Raw genomic sequence first — 15302 nt, 5'->3', positions numbered from 1 at the left:
ATCGTTGACATTGTTTCTGCGATATGCGATTGAGTCCATCTGTTGATCAAATAAGTTATTATTTCTTCTATGGCGTTGGAAATTGCCGTCAAATTTTTAGTTTTTCACTAGTTATGAATGCTTACAGTATGTAAATGTGGTATGTTGATCTTGTTGTAATAAAACTCAGACATAAAACTAGGTACTTGGAGATGAAAAAACATTATAAAAGCAGTGAACAATAAATAGGAAAGATTCGGTATGTTATTTAAAACTGTTACATTCTACTAGCAAATCTGTATCATAATTGAAAGCATTGTTTTCTTATGACACATCAGCTGCATACTTGTGTTCATTTACTTATTTTGATTGGGTTTAGTTACCTAAAGGTCTGTTAAACCTTAAAGTCGACAACGAAGGTTATTATTTTGTTATTTCATGAGTTATATAACCATTTTCGTTAGAATAGTCTTATCTTTTCTGGTAACGATTTGTACTCACCAACTGATTCGATGGTGTTTTTCTACGAAGTCTGGGGTTAACTTCTTTCAAAGTTAATATATACTACAGTAATTCAGTAAGATTTTGTTTTCTTCATTCCTCAATGCGCATACAAGTCTAATTTATTGACTTATAATATATATATATATAACGCTTTATGGCTTCTGTTTCCTAGTAAAAGTCCCACAATTTTTCCAGAAAATGGGTAAGTTTAGTGCATTCGATAAATAAGGCCTTGTACATAAATACACTGAATTCGCTCCCCCTCATTAATTACTGATCAATAATAGATTCGCTAAAGAAGGAATTTATTTAGAGAAATGAGCAAACAAGGTGAACCATATATGTGGTAATGTGACGAAATTGAGAAGGCTAGTACATTCGGTTAACTTTGAATATACTCAATATCAAATATCTCATCCAATTATCCTACATCACTGTTTGTTTATGTTGATTAAGTGTTTCGGTCTGATTTTCTTCAATGGAGATGATGTAAATTCTCAGGGAAGATTTTTTACCATTTTAATTTGTAATTAATGATTTTTATTGTAATGCCCTGGTACGGCTGAGAGTGGGGAGAGTCCGCTCTCCCTCTCGAAATGCTCTCACATGGCCACGCGAATATATAGCCTCTGCCAGGGAAGTCCTACTCACTGCCTTCTCATGCCACGGGTGTTGTTTACTAAATTGAGAGGACGAAAAGCAAATATCCGGCGCTTTAACCGGGTTGGTGAACATGGAAAGTCCACCTAGGGGAGTTGGAAAACCCTGATTCCAAACCAATGGTGCACATGGGCTCCAGTATCCTGAAGGAACAAATGGCGTATGAATCAATCGTTGGTCACCGTCTACCATGGGACTGCATCTCCTTACGATGCTCCACTGCCTTGTGGATCAGACCTTTAGGTCAAAGGCTCCGGGTGTGGCCCCCTAAGAGAACCACCTGCTTCAGTCTGGGCACCTGGGCAGTATCACAGCCCTCACACAAATCAAGTAAGATTTGTGAGGCGCATATTTATCTGGTGCTTCCTTGTACCAATATTTATGTGTTTAAATAAATAAATAATTCTGTTGGGAAGGTGACTACTTCAGACTACCTTAATTATTCACTACTCTCCCCATTTTCAATAAGCAAAATTAATCACTTCAGTCAGATTATTTAATTGAGGTGAGATAATTTATAACAGTAATGTTTGTTACATCAAATATTCAGTTTCACCCAAACCTTAATTTACAGCTTAGAAATCAAGTAAAATGTAACTTTCTTAACATCAACATAAAAAACATTTCCGTCGTAGCTTTTCACAAATCCTCTGTATATGTTTATAAGTAGTTGAATTTAACCAAGGAAAAAGAATCACATTAACCTGCTTAATGCATATTATTGTAATGTAATCGGAGTAAAAGCCAAACTAAGTGATTTATTTTAAATAAACCCACCAAATAATGCTTCAAAAATATCTGCAAATGTTTATCAGGACGACTAGCATTGGGGAATCTACGGCACATTGTCCAGTGTTAATAATAAATACATATGTATATTTGCTGAATTTGAAGGGTGTTTCTAGACTAAGTTTACTTACAAATACGTTATTTGCTTCGATAGAAATAACGTAAAAGGTATACCGACAAGAGAAGTTGAAGTGATTTTTACTAGTCACGAGTCAACAAATAATATTTACTTCACTTTACTGTGGTGTTTTAATACCATGTTTTTTGTTTTGCCGTCAAGTTACAAAGGGGAGTACTACGTGAAATCTCAATAAACTGTAACACATTGGTATTCATAAAACACGATATATTGAATTAAAATTATGAAAATTCAGAGAGCAGTGAATAATTGAAGATGCTATATAAGAACACTAAACCTAGATTTTTTTACATGGAGACCCCTATCAGTGTGGCATATCTGTAACGTTTAATTTATACTTTTTAAATGACTTGATCTAGTGTTTCCCACTTACAGAGTAAAACACTATTGAGAAACAGTTACTCAGATTCATAATACCAAGTGAACAAAATTGACTGCACAATATCGTGAAAATATTTATTATTTAATGGCTTATAAGTACAGAACATTTTTAATTATGTCCATTGGGATCATTATTTTCGTGGTTAGTTGTATCTAATGTATTTAACCACTTAGTTTTAGATATGTCCTACTGCTAATTAATCTCGAACTCAGATAAAATAGCCTTTTACTTTAGAACTGTCATCGGTCATCCAACTGATGTTACATGGTAATAAAAATCACCATATACAAGTCAATTTACTTTTCTCAATAAACAAGTAGGTGATTATAAATAGGTATAATAACTTCTTTAGTTTAGTAATTCTATAAACCTTGGCAATGATCAACTACTCTTCGCTTAGATGGTTCATCTTTCGTCATTTATTGTAAAGTATAATTGTGTATATTGTTATAGAAACAAAGTTAAAAATGCCAAAATTTGTATTGGATGGATTAGATATAATTACTTTGTTATTTATTATCAATTGTTCATTAGTTCGACAAATTGAATGGGATAATTTTCGCAAGACTAATTATGGAACAGATATAAATACATGATGTAAAATTCTTAGTTTTCAGTAACTTCAATGTACAATTTAATAATTCACTACTATAACTGTGACCTGTATAAGGAACCATCTACAATCTTCGGCTTTTGTATATTTATTCAATCATTTCAAAAGTGAATATATCTTTACAGAAATTTATTTGATTATTTTGTAGACGTAATACAATTTTTATTCACAATCAACCATTCTCCTTTCCCTTACCAATAAATAAATCTTCCAGTGAATGTTACATTATTTTATATACTTGAAATCATTAGTCAATTGAAGCTAGACCACCGTAGAAAACCTGGAAGCACTGGACGGCCGTCTCATCCTATTGTGGGACTCCTCAGCAGTGCGCATCCATGATCCCGCCTCGCGAGATTCGAACCCAGGACTTACCAGTCTCGCGCCAGTGCACTTGACCAATAGACCACTGAGCCAGCATCCAACGGTGTTAATGTCTAACTTCAACCAATCCACGAATGTTACATTAATTGATACAGAAAAACAAAAAAAGAAGTTTTACGAAGCACGTATAATTTAAACGAGAAAGTATTTTTTTGCAAAAGAAAACTAGTTAATTTGCCTATAAAAAGAGGTTATATGGGGTAGATTATTCTTTGGTACTTTTCAATGTAAATATTAAAAATTAGTCATCACAGTTAACTGAAGAAATATACAAATCTGCCTGTAATTTTATTTGAAATTCTGTTCTTTCCATTCAATTATTTGGTGAATTTATTTGAAAGGTACATTATGAATCGCATTTATCGTCTTCTAAGTTAGAATCTTTAGAATCGTTCTGACTATTAACTGGTAATGTAAATGAATTGTTCAGGGCATCTGATTCAGTAATAATCGGTCTATTTTGTTTTAGTAAATTCTCTAAATTATAAACAAAATCGTTAGTAGTATTTATACTCATATCATTTGAATTTAAATTCAGATTAGATTGTAAATTGTGAATAAAGTTAATCACTGCACTCCAGGAAGTTAATAAGATATTGAACATTTGTATTTTATTGCAGATGGTACATGTACAATTTCCATTTAAAATAGATGAATTAGCATTGAAAGATGACACTGCCACTGATTGTGTTGAACATAGTTTTTGAGTTGACGAATCATTAATTTGAGGAGATTCAGTTGTGAGCTGAGTTATTGATTTGTTTGAAGAAGATAAGAATTTACCACTTTTTGTTGGATCGTTCGGAGCAATCTTATCATCTATTAAAGTTTCATTTTTCGAGTGAATAGATCTATTTGTTCGAATGTTACGATTTGTCAATATTGAATTTAGCTTCTTTGAATGTAAAACGTTTCTAAATGTATGCTTGGATCTAACCAAATTTCGTTTCGATGAACTGCATGCGATCGGGAATGGAAATAAATAAGAACTCGGGGATTTGTAATGACGTAATTTTGTATTACGTTTCTGTTTAAGCCAAGAGTAGTTTGACGAGTAATTAGCAAAATAATTAAGACTGCTACTCAGCTTATGAGAAACTTCATTCAGAATTTGATAATATGGCAAGGGATTTATATTCTTTAAAATATTATTGCATGACTTTTGTAAACATTCTAAAGGACTTGGTTTGGAGAAAGGGGAAGAATCCTGTGGTAAATAAGATAAAATCGGTTAGCATACATTATATGAAATGGACAATGAAAAACGTAGGAAAGAGGTTTTTGTTTAAATGGATAGAACTGGAAATCCATTGGTTACTTCGTGACACTCACTTTTCGTTGGTAGTTATCTATGTAATGAGTAACTTAGTCACATTACGTTAAGTGAAAAACTTTTTAACGATATATTCGGTCGGTTATTTTTTTGGACTAGTTTCGACGGTCAACTTTTAGCTTGACAGCTTCAGTCAATCGAGTAAAGACGGTATAACAGTTCTCAACACAATTTAATGTCGATCTAACTACTACTGAATTTAAAGACAATACAGGTATCTTCTCAAATAGAGAGTAGGTGGAATGTGACTGGCATCTGTTCTATAATAACTTGTGTCATAGTGGCTATATAGAGGCACTCTGCACAAGATGCCCATATTCCAACTAAGACCGATCAAACTTCAGTCAGAATATCAACAACGGGATAATCCAAGTCATTTTAAGTTGAATCGTCTTCTTAAACTTTCACAAATACTCATAAATTTACTGTCTTCTGGATCTATTCTAGCTTTCATGAATATTGATTGCATTTTTAAGTCAACAGGTCCGATGTAATATGTACTACTTTCAACCTGAAAAAAATCAACAAGTGCCGGAAAGTACTGTTTTTCAGTTGCAACCTAGTTAGCTATTCTCAATTCAACTGATGGAGATAAAGTATTTAACATTAAAAAGTAAAGCGGATTTTTTAATATTTATCTTTAGAATGAAATCATTCGCTTACATCATAAATCTTATTATAATTATAAGTGATACCCAGATTGGTGATATTCATCTGTCATAAGTTTTTCAATCAGCATTCATCATAGTTACTTTTTTATTACCGTGTTTCACTTGAACTTACAACTTAAGTTAGTGAGACTCTACTTTACAGCTGCGGAACGTGGCCATTAAGAATAGAAGATACTCGTAAGTTATTAGTATTTGATCACAGATGTCTTAGAAATATTGCTCGCATCTGCTGGGATCAGCGAATAAGTAATAGTGAAGTCAGAAGCAGGGTATTAGGTAATGATGGTAAATCAGTTGATGAGGTCATGAATCTTCATCAACTGAGATGGTTGGGCCACGTGTAACGTATGCTTGAACACCGATTATCACGACGCACAATGCTGACTAGTATTGGGGATGGTTGGAAGAAGGTTGAGGACGGCCAAACCAAAACGTGGAATCAGTGTTCGAAGTCACGAACTTCTAGTCTGAGCCATATTGTTAGATGCAGACTACTTGGTTGGGGTCCGTGTGGTTATCGTAATCAATGGTTGGAGACTCTAAGTAACATGGCTCAGAATCGATCACAATGGCGTAGGTGTATACACTCTTTATCTTCCCTTTAGCCTTGAGATTAAAATTGCTTAATACCTTTCTTTCTACTAATTAGTTTTCTCTCCGTGTATCATATCCTTATATGAAATGTTAATTTTTTACTACCATTGAAGTAACTGCTACTATGAATTCGGTTTTCATCTTGTTGTGCTAATGAGGTGTGGCAACTTGGACCGATACATATACGTGTCCAGTCCTATTTTGTAACTGACTGACCGAGTAAGACTCTATTTCATTACTGTGAATACCATATGAAAATTAATTTTTTAATTGGTTTTAGCTCGGTAAGGCATCTTTTGATTTTTAAGTGAGGCTATTGTGATGTCCTAACCTAGGGGCTAAAGACGTCATTCTATATTTCATTGAAAAGTCAACACTATTGACATATAACAGCAAACTTATTACACAAGTGTCTGGGTAAGCACTTAACATTAGTATTTTACGAATATATTCAGTCGCCATTTTTCGTTGTTGAAATAATACAATTCAGTTTGAGGATATCTTCTGTTACGTCAGCTTAACTGTTTTGATAAATGTACTGGAATGACTTCAATGGTAGGACTAATAATTTAATTGAAGAAGCAATTTCTAAACCCTAAATGAATACTTACCATAAGATGGAACTGCTGATCAACTTATCCTTTTCATTCGGAAATCAAAAGTTATAGATGGGGAGAGAGAGAGTATGTTACCAACATTTTAAGGTTTAATTATCAGAAGGGGTTTTGTGGAGATTTAGTATTTGCATAGTTGAAAGCGTGAGTCAAGTGAAGCTAGACCACCGTGGAAAACCTGGAAACACTGGACGGCCGTTTCGTCCTATTATGGGACTCCTCAGCAGTGCGCGTCCACGAACCCGCCTCACGAGATTCGAACCCAGGACCTACCAGTCTCGAGCCGAAGCCCTTAACCGATAGACCACTGAGCTGGCATCCAACGGTGTTAATGTCTAACTTCAACTGATCCACGAAGTTGAGCAACCATTCACCAATTGTCTTCAGTGAGTTCCTATCTCACAACAGACGTGGTTTTGAACTCCACTGGTCACTGCTTCTCACTAGAGCTCCTAGATATACTTCTCGAAGTCACTAGTGAGCATATGATTATATTAATTATCGGAAAGGTTTGTTAAAGAATGAATGATTAAATAATCATTCATTCTTTAAAGATGAAAATGACATTAATAAGGCAACCGATTATCTATCACACTTATCTGTCATACCACTCTCAACGTTTAAACTAACATTAACACCAATTCGATCGTAAGTTATCTTTGATACTATCATAGAAAATCTCAGACTAAATAAGTTATTTTTTTAAAACAGTCGTATGCTTAAATTACTTGAAGATTGTCCTCTCCATAATTCGACTCCAACCAGAGGATCATTGGAAACCAAGGAGGCTTGGATAGTCGCTCAAACCTGGTTTACGACTCTGGAATATTTCACACTCACTACCTTCCCAAAGGCATAGCTTATAACCTTCAGTTTTCTCAATGCGATGACTGTGTTCCAACTAATGAGTCAAAACTCAGCATATAGCTTTTCGATAAAGTTACAATTTTGAAATACATCACAATTGTTAAAATAAGTTTGTTAGAATACTTAAACTCTGATGACTACTACAAATATATGCTTGAATCAGGTCATAGATATCATAAAAATCATAATTTTATGAGAAGAGGTTTTTGTGGAGATTTAGTCCTGGGTTCGAATCTCGCGAGGCGAGGTCGTGGATGCGCACTGCTGAGGAGTCCCACAATAGGACGAAACGGCCGTCCAATGCTTCCAGATTTTCTATGGTGGTCTAGCTTCAATTGAGTCACGCTTTCAACTATGATAATTTTATGAAACCGAATAAATATGGACAACGTTAAAAGAGATAATCAATAATTTGATGATAACCAGACAGAGCATTCTATCAAATATGATGCAATGATGTGAACTGAGTGATGTTAAAATGAGATGAGTTTCAAATAAATCGTTCAAATGTATAATAATAGAACAGGTTGAAAATGAGAACCATTGTATTCCAACTCGGTGGTATTTAGGTGATCTGCTCTCTATGTTAACTGGAGGTCCTAAGTTCAATCATCTAAGGAATTGTGAGTTTGTACTATCAAGAGTTCTTACACTTGGGAAACGCAGCTACTAAATACTGTCTGATTCCCCAATAATTCCTCAGTTAGTGTTAATCCATGAAAAAAACCGTCTTTACATTAGTTGTTTTCACAAATTATTCAATAAAATAGAAACTGAATCAAGTAGATTTCAGTTATGAGTATATGATAGGGAGGCTAGTTTATCTTCTAGTTGAGAATACTACTAATTGGCTCTGAAAATGGTCAGAATTATATAAGAAATTGAACTTGTTCCTTTTGAACTTAGAGTTTCGAATTTTAACCCCTATAATTCTTACTTCTTACATTTGAAGGACTCTACACCTAACCGTTCTAGCACATCACTAATAACGTGCAAGAACATTTTTAACTGATCGTCGTTGGTTTTATGGGTAGTTTGGAATAAATGAGTTAATATCGAGGTGTTCATTGTCTTAACTTCACGTTTGTTCAGTTATGCTGGAAGTAAATAACTTTTCATTAGAAAGAGTATAATACACTCAGGTTATATCCAAGTCTCTTAACATATCTATAATTATTTAAGCAATTGTGTCATATACATGAGTATTAGTTGATTTTCTACTAAGTACAGATAGGCTATGTCAATTTAATAACGGTAATAATAACAACAATGGTAATGGAAATATTCCACAGGAGAATATTAACAATTGTATAATTTTACATCGTTGAGATCATGAGTCAATTGAAGCTAGACCACCATGGAAAACCTGGAAGCATTAGATGGCCGTTTCGTCCATCATATCGATGAAATCTTACGATCTGTAATTCTATGCAACAACTCATAATATCAGTATAGGGTTGTGGAAATTGTTAGGTCTAACATCGATCAGTTCATGATCTCAATTAAAGTTCATAAGATGATAATAAGAAAAAAAAGAGCAAATTTTAATCTTAAGAAAAAAAATAATTCAAATACTTACTGTATTACAATTGAATGGATCTAAATATTCTTTATTATTTTGTTCAAGATTATTCATTGAATAGATTTGATTTTGTATAATTTTATATGTCCACAATCTATTTGCTTAATAAATAATTTACCGATGAAGTTTTAAATTGAGGTAATTTTATATCATATATTATTCATAATATAAATATATTATAGAATAGACGAGTTTCAGGTTAATTAAACTGATAGATGAGACTGGAATAAGTCGTTATCACTAATCCATTTTGATGAAATGTAGTATGTGTTGTATATGTTTTCATAAATTTGCATGTAAATTTACCTATTCTATAGACTTTCTAATGCAAGTTTATTTCAAGGTTAAATGATGAATAGGGAGAGAGAAAAACAGGTTTTTTTTAATCTCTAAACCAATCGTTGTAACATTTAAAACGGTTATGGATCTTATTGGTTTATTGGAGAAAATGAATTTTAGGGTGTACAAATAATTCATTGTTACATATGTTGTGGAGATTAATGAATATCATAGTTAGCATTGTGGAATAGTGTTAGTTGAGCAAATAGTAAAACCCAAAAAATATTGGACAACTTGTCCGTCCTAGTATGGAACTGTTTAGCAGTGAGTATTCACTTGTCGTCAGGTGTGATTTGTTTGGTACTCACTGTTTTGTACTTGTGGGTTTCGCTTTCTCCCTCGTGAATGTTGAGGCCTAGTTCTGTAGAAGCTACCGCTACGGTGCCAGTCTTCGTCTGAATTGGTTACTATGTAGGATAACAGGGGTAAGTCGTCCGTAAAGTTCAGGTCATGCAGTTGTTTCCAAGGGGTTCACTGTATTTTGTACTTTTTTGAGACGGAGGTGTCTTCATAATCCAATCAAAAACCTGAAAAAAAAGGTAAGAATACTCAGTCTTATTTGACACCACTCTTTACTTGGATGGATACATGTGCTACCATTCATGAACGACTCCTCAGTTAAGTTCGTAGTAGTTCTTCATGATGATAACGATCTCATCCAGCACTCTGTAGTGTTGAAGAATATTCCACACGGTTCTCTTATCCATTCTGTCAAATGCTTCTTCATAATCAAAGAAGTTGATGCATATCGATGTTTCATTCAACTGATCATTCGAAACTAATCCTTACTGTTACAGCTTGCCTGGTACATGATCGGTCGTTACGCAACCCGGATTCTTAATCTCGCTTCAACAACACTCTATTGAAAACTCTTCTTGTTACTGATAGCTATAGAAAGGTCTGTGCGTTCTCCTTCGATGTCCGGTGGGTTCATTGAGGTCTGTCTATTCAAGAGTTCTTTAATGTGCTCTACCCACCTGTCCCGTTGTTCTTCAGTCTCAGTGATTGGCTTATCTTGTTTGTCATTGACCAGTCCTTCTGGTTTACAATATTTCCCTGCTAGTTTCTGTGTTGTGTCGTATAGTTGTTTGATATTTCCTTCTGTTGCAGCTTTTTTTACTGTCGTTGCTAGGTCTTCTACGTATTTCTACTTGTTAGCCTCAATTCTCCTCCTCACTTGCTTGTTTGCTTCAGTGTATTCGGCATGTGTCTTAACTTTCCTTGTTCTTGTTCGACTGTTATTAACTTCTGTATTCTTGTTCTTCCTTTCTTGAATCTTCTTTAGACTGTCTACAGAGATTTATTCTTTATTCTGCTATTCGAACTTGTTGCTGAGATTAGTGTTGAACTCAGTGGACTCGTTAGCAGTGTTAATTCAAGTGGTAAGTTCTGATATACAAAGTTAATCTAGTCTGGTGTAAAGCACAAAATTATAGATTACTCTAGATACGGGTCGCATAAAACTAGCAAAGTTAGGGATATGAACGATTAGATTTCGACTCCAAAATCAAAATATGCTAAGCTCATTGTGAGACCAGTAAGTCGTAGAAACAATACTACTTGGGCTTGTAGGTGAGCACTGCCGAGGAGTTGCGTACTAGGACAAAATATCCTTCTAGTACTCCTGATTATCAGTGATTCTTCAACCAGCGTCTGACTGTGTCGAAAACTATTTTCAGTACTATCAAAGTTTATAATTTATGTTTAATCTTATCTGAAAGTATTCTTGTGGATTAGAGATAAATGCAGTATCTTGAGAATTGATGTTAATTAAATGACCTATTTTTACATAACTCAGTGATTTAGGGAATAATGTTACATCTGAGCATTTTTGTTACTATCAAAATTTGTAGAAAGTGATTAGTGCTTCTTCAATCAGTTCATTATTACCAGAAGTGACTTTCTAATTGACTTTGACTTTTAAAGCTTCCAAATTTTTCTCTACACTAACCATTTGTTTGTCTATGTCTCATTGTTCCAATCTTTTAGAAATAAATTTCTACGTTTAAATGTAACCATGATAGTACATATTTGTTTATCCTTTAAATTTCCTTTATTTACTCAAAATTATATAAATATTTTGAGTAACAAACTATTTACAGTTATTGTTAATTTCTTAAGGTTTATTTATACAATTTGTGGTATATTGACAGATCAACACAATAAGATTAGTCATCAATGTTGACCTTAGATAATACTACTACTAATGATAGTAGTAGTGATAAATAATGATAATAAATAGTAATAATAATAAGTCATAGTCATAAGGATTTTATTAATAGTCACGAAGCCTTAGAAAACATGTTGATGAGGCTAAATCAACAAAATATACTCATTTATTCTTTTCATGTAACTACTCTTTGATTGTTAAACTTTTCTTTGTGTACCCGAGTAACATATTGTCCTTCACAAAATATCATATGATTTTGAGATGGTTGAGAAGATTTGTAGTTCAGGTGGGTGATTTTGGTGTAGGTTTGTTCTCTGAGCTGACCAAAACCATCCAGCTCAGAGAACAAACCTACACCAATATCATATGATTTGTTGTTATATATTCAATTGACCATAGATAGAACTGTAAATTTCGTTAGTGCTAATATTTCTTGTAGTGAAGAGATTTATTAAATCAGTCATACATATTGATTATGATGATTTTACTCTTACTACAATAGTAAATCAAAGACTGATAAGTTGAGAGTAGTAGGCAAGTTCATATTTTTTTCTTACTTATTATAACATGTCATGACATTAGTTTTATTCACAGTGACATTTTAATATTACTTTTAACCTCAGCGTAACACTTTAGTCGGTACTGAGTTTAGTCGATACTGAGTTTATATTTCTCCAATGTAACATTATCTCAGATCAATATGTTTCATATTAATTCAGTGTACATTTTGTCCAATATGACAAGTGAGAAATTACTTCCAATGTGATAACTATATTACCTATGTTAGTTTGTATGAACTTTGAATGTTTTACTGTAACCCCATGTATCTTTTCATTTATATGATGCTTATGTAAAATCAGTATATTGGGAGTCAGTAAATATTTATTGTATCATTCTTTCATGTTCTTACTATTCGTCGTAGGAATTGTAGTGGTTTCTGATGGTCAAGTATCAGAAGTAGAAACTCGGATATTACTAAAACGTTAAGGTATCGTTTCTTAAGCAATGAGTACCATTTACTCAAAGTTTACCCAACAGATAACCATTAATGAACACTAAATAAGTCTATAAAAATCAGTGATACGATTTCTGACTTTTTTTCATGTGAAATAGGTTTACATTTGCCGATCTTCTTTCTTCAATCGGATCTAGTTGTATGTGGTGTTTCGAGAAAAAAAAGTGTTACGAATAGTCAAGAGAGTAAGATCAGTAAAACAATATGAGTTACACTAAAATCACTGGTATTGTTTTACTGATCTTACACTCTTGACTATTCGTAGCACAATTTTTTTTTATCGAAACACCATATACAACTAGATCCGAGTGACGAAAGAAGATCGGCCTAAGAAATATTGCTTGCATCCACTGGGATTACCAGGTAAGTAATAGTGAGATCAGACTCAGGGTATTACGGAATAATGGTAAATCAACTGAGATGGTTGGGCCACGTGTTACGTATGCCTGAACACCGGTTATCACGACGCGCAATGCTGAGTAGTATTGGGGATGGTTAGAAGAAAGTTGAGGGCGGCCAAACCAAAACGTAGCATCAGAGCTTAAAGTCATTAACCTCTAATCTGAGCCATATCGTTAGATGCAGACTACTTGGTTGGGGTCCGTGCGGCTATCGTAATCAATGGTTGGAGACCCTAGGTGACATGGCTCAGAATCGATGACAATGGCGTAGGTGTATACACTCTTTATCTTCCCTTAAACCTTGAAATTAAAATTGCTTTATATCTGTCTTTCTTCCTGTACTATATTCTTTTATACAACCTTTCTTTTATATATTACCATCACTAAATTAACTATTTCTATAAATTCGGTGTTCATCTTGTTGTGCTAATGAGGTATGGCAACTTGGACCGATGCATAAGTGTGCCTGGTCCTACGTTGTAGCTGACTGAAAATCACTAGTTATTTTCATCTAATTACGAAATCTAAATAAAACAAATAAAAATCGATTACTAGAAGTCCAATTGTGAAATAGAACCATTTATAAAATATTTTCTTGCCCATCATTGTTTCAACAACAACAAAAAAATCCTTACCTAAACCTATACGACAAATTCGTTGATTATTTATTGTTGACAATTCAGAATCTAAGTCATAACAAGTTTTCAGATTTCTGTCAAGTATAGTAAGATTTGTTTGTTGCTTGTTTGTTTTTCATACTGTTAGCATTTCCTATCTTAAGAGAAAAAAAAAGTTATGTTTATTTGCATGAGTCGGTTAAGTGCTCTGGCGCGAGACTGGTAGGTTCTCGGGTTCGAATCTCGCGAGGCGAGGTCATGAATGCGCACTGCTGTGGAGTCCCAAAACAGGACGAAAAGGCCGTCCAGTGTTTCCAGGTTTATCTTGGTGGCCTAGCTTCAATTGACTCATGCTTTCAACTATGCAAATACTAAATCTCCACAAAAACCCCTTCTGATTATGTCTATTTCCTAATCAAAGATTTAACTATTTTAATAACAAGATAACTTGAAACTGCCATATCACTTTTATTCTTCATTCAAATAATTAAAACAATAAAGTTCTAATTTACTAATTACAATTTATTTCTCCCTTATTCATTGTCAAATATATTATTACAACAATAATAGGAAATTGTTTTTTTTTTTTTAATGAGTAAGATTGAAAATAATGTAAGGTAAGATAATGACAAAATAAATGAAATAAGAGAATTATTATCTGTTTGATAAATTTACTACTTATTAGATAGACAACTTAACAAAGAAATCGAATAACAAAAGTTTGATGATGATGATGATGATGATGATGAAAAAGAAAAGAAAAACAAACGAACAAATAAACAAAATTAAAGGCTCCCTTTTTAACCGCCACGATTTAATTAACAACAGAAAGTGTTTAGTTTTTTCTAATTAGCTATTCAATATTTTAAAACAATAATATATGATGATAGAAAAATAAACCCATTCGAATATGTTCATCATTCAAAGGGTTTATCGATTATATGAACGTTATTCATAAGTTGGTTAATTGGGATTAATTGATGTTATATTGTATAACTGTTGGTGACAGTTGAATTTTGTTAATCATGTTGCAATGTGGTCATCTAGTCTAAATGACTAGATATCTTGATGTACGGTTATTGTTTCAGACTTATATTACGTGTCTATGTTATAACTAATTGACTACTAAGTGATGACGTGTATCATGTATTTCAAGTTCCTCTTAGTAATGATCGAATGCCATCGATCGGCTTGCAGTGTGTCTACTGGTCTAAGTGATTCGACATCGAATGCACTATGTTGAGATGTAAGGTGGTGGTTGGAAGTAGTCGACAGAAAATCCTTGACCTAGACATTTTGTCGATTAGCACTTATCAGTAGGCTATGACTGTAATCTGGTACTAATGCACCCTGGTAGATTTTTAGTGGTTCATGTATCTGAGTTCATTTAAATTGTATTATAATTGTCATCGATTATGTACATGCCTCCAATCCTCGTACATAATCATCGACTTAGCTCACGTTAGTGAATAAGGGAATTAAAATAAATCAAACACGTAAAATGGATTTTTAACATGTATATTTCATACAACCATTGATCTAAATAGACACTCAGGAAAATGCAGCGTAGGAAGCGAAGAGGATAGAGCGAAGCGAAACGGATTAGAGAAGGCATGTGAGCCAACTCAATTCAGTCAAACATGACTCAA

General features: G+C 33.5%; 1 protein-coding gene across 1 annotated transcript; it reads right to left on the bottom strand.

Annotated features, from left to right (window-relative positions):
- Positions 1 to 3796: 3796 nt before the first annotated feature.
- On the bottom strand, positions 3797 to 9165 carry Smp_146040 (hypothetical protein; the record flags this gene model as incomplete). The annotated part of the gene is made up of 2 exons (XM_018789762.1): positions 3797 to 4657; positions 9109 to 9165. The coding sequence occupies 2 exons, from the start codon at positions 9163 to 9165 to the stop codon at positions 3797 to 3799; spliced, it is 918 nt and encodes a 305-aa protein (XP_018655173.1).
- Between the last annotated feature and the right edge of the window lie 6137 nt (positions 9166 to 15302).

The sequence above is a fragment of the Schistosoma mansoni genome, chromosome W (genome assembly GCF_000237925.1).
Source record: "Schistosoma mansoni strain Puerto Rico chromosome W, complete genome".
NCBI classification, from domain to species: Eukaryota; Metazoa; Platyhelminthes; class Trematoda; order Strigeidida; family Schistosomatidae; genus Schistosoma; species Schistosoma mansoni.
The sequence above is the reverse complement of the archived record's forward strand: the minus strand, read 5'-3'. Positions and strand labels throughout refer to the sequence as shown.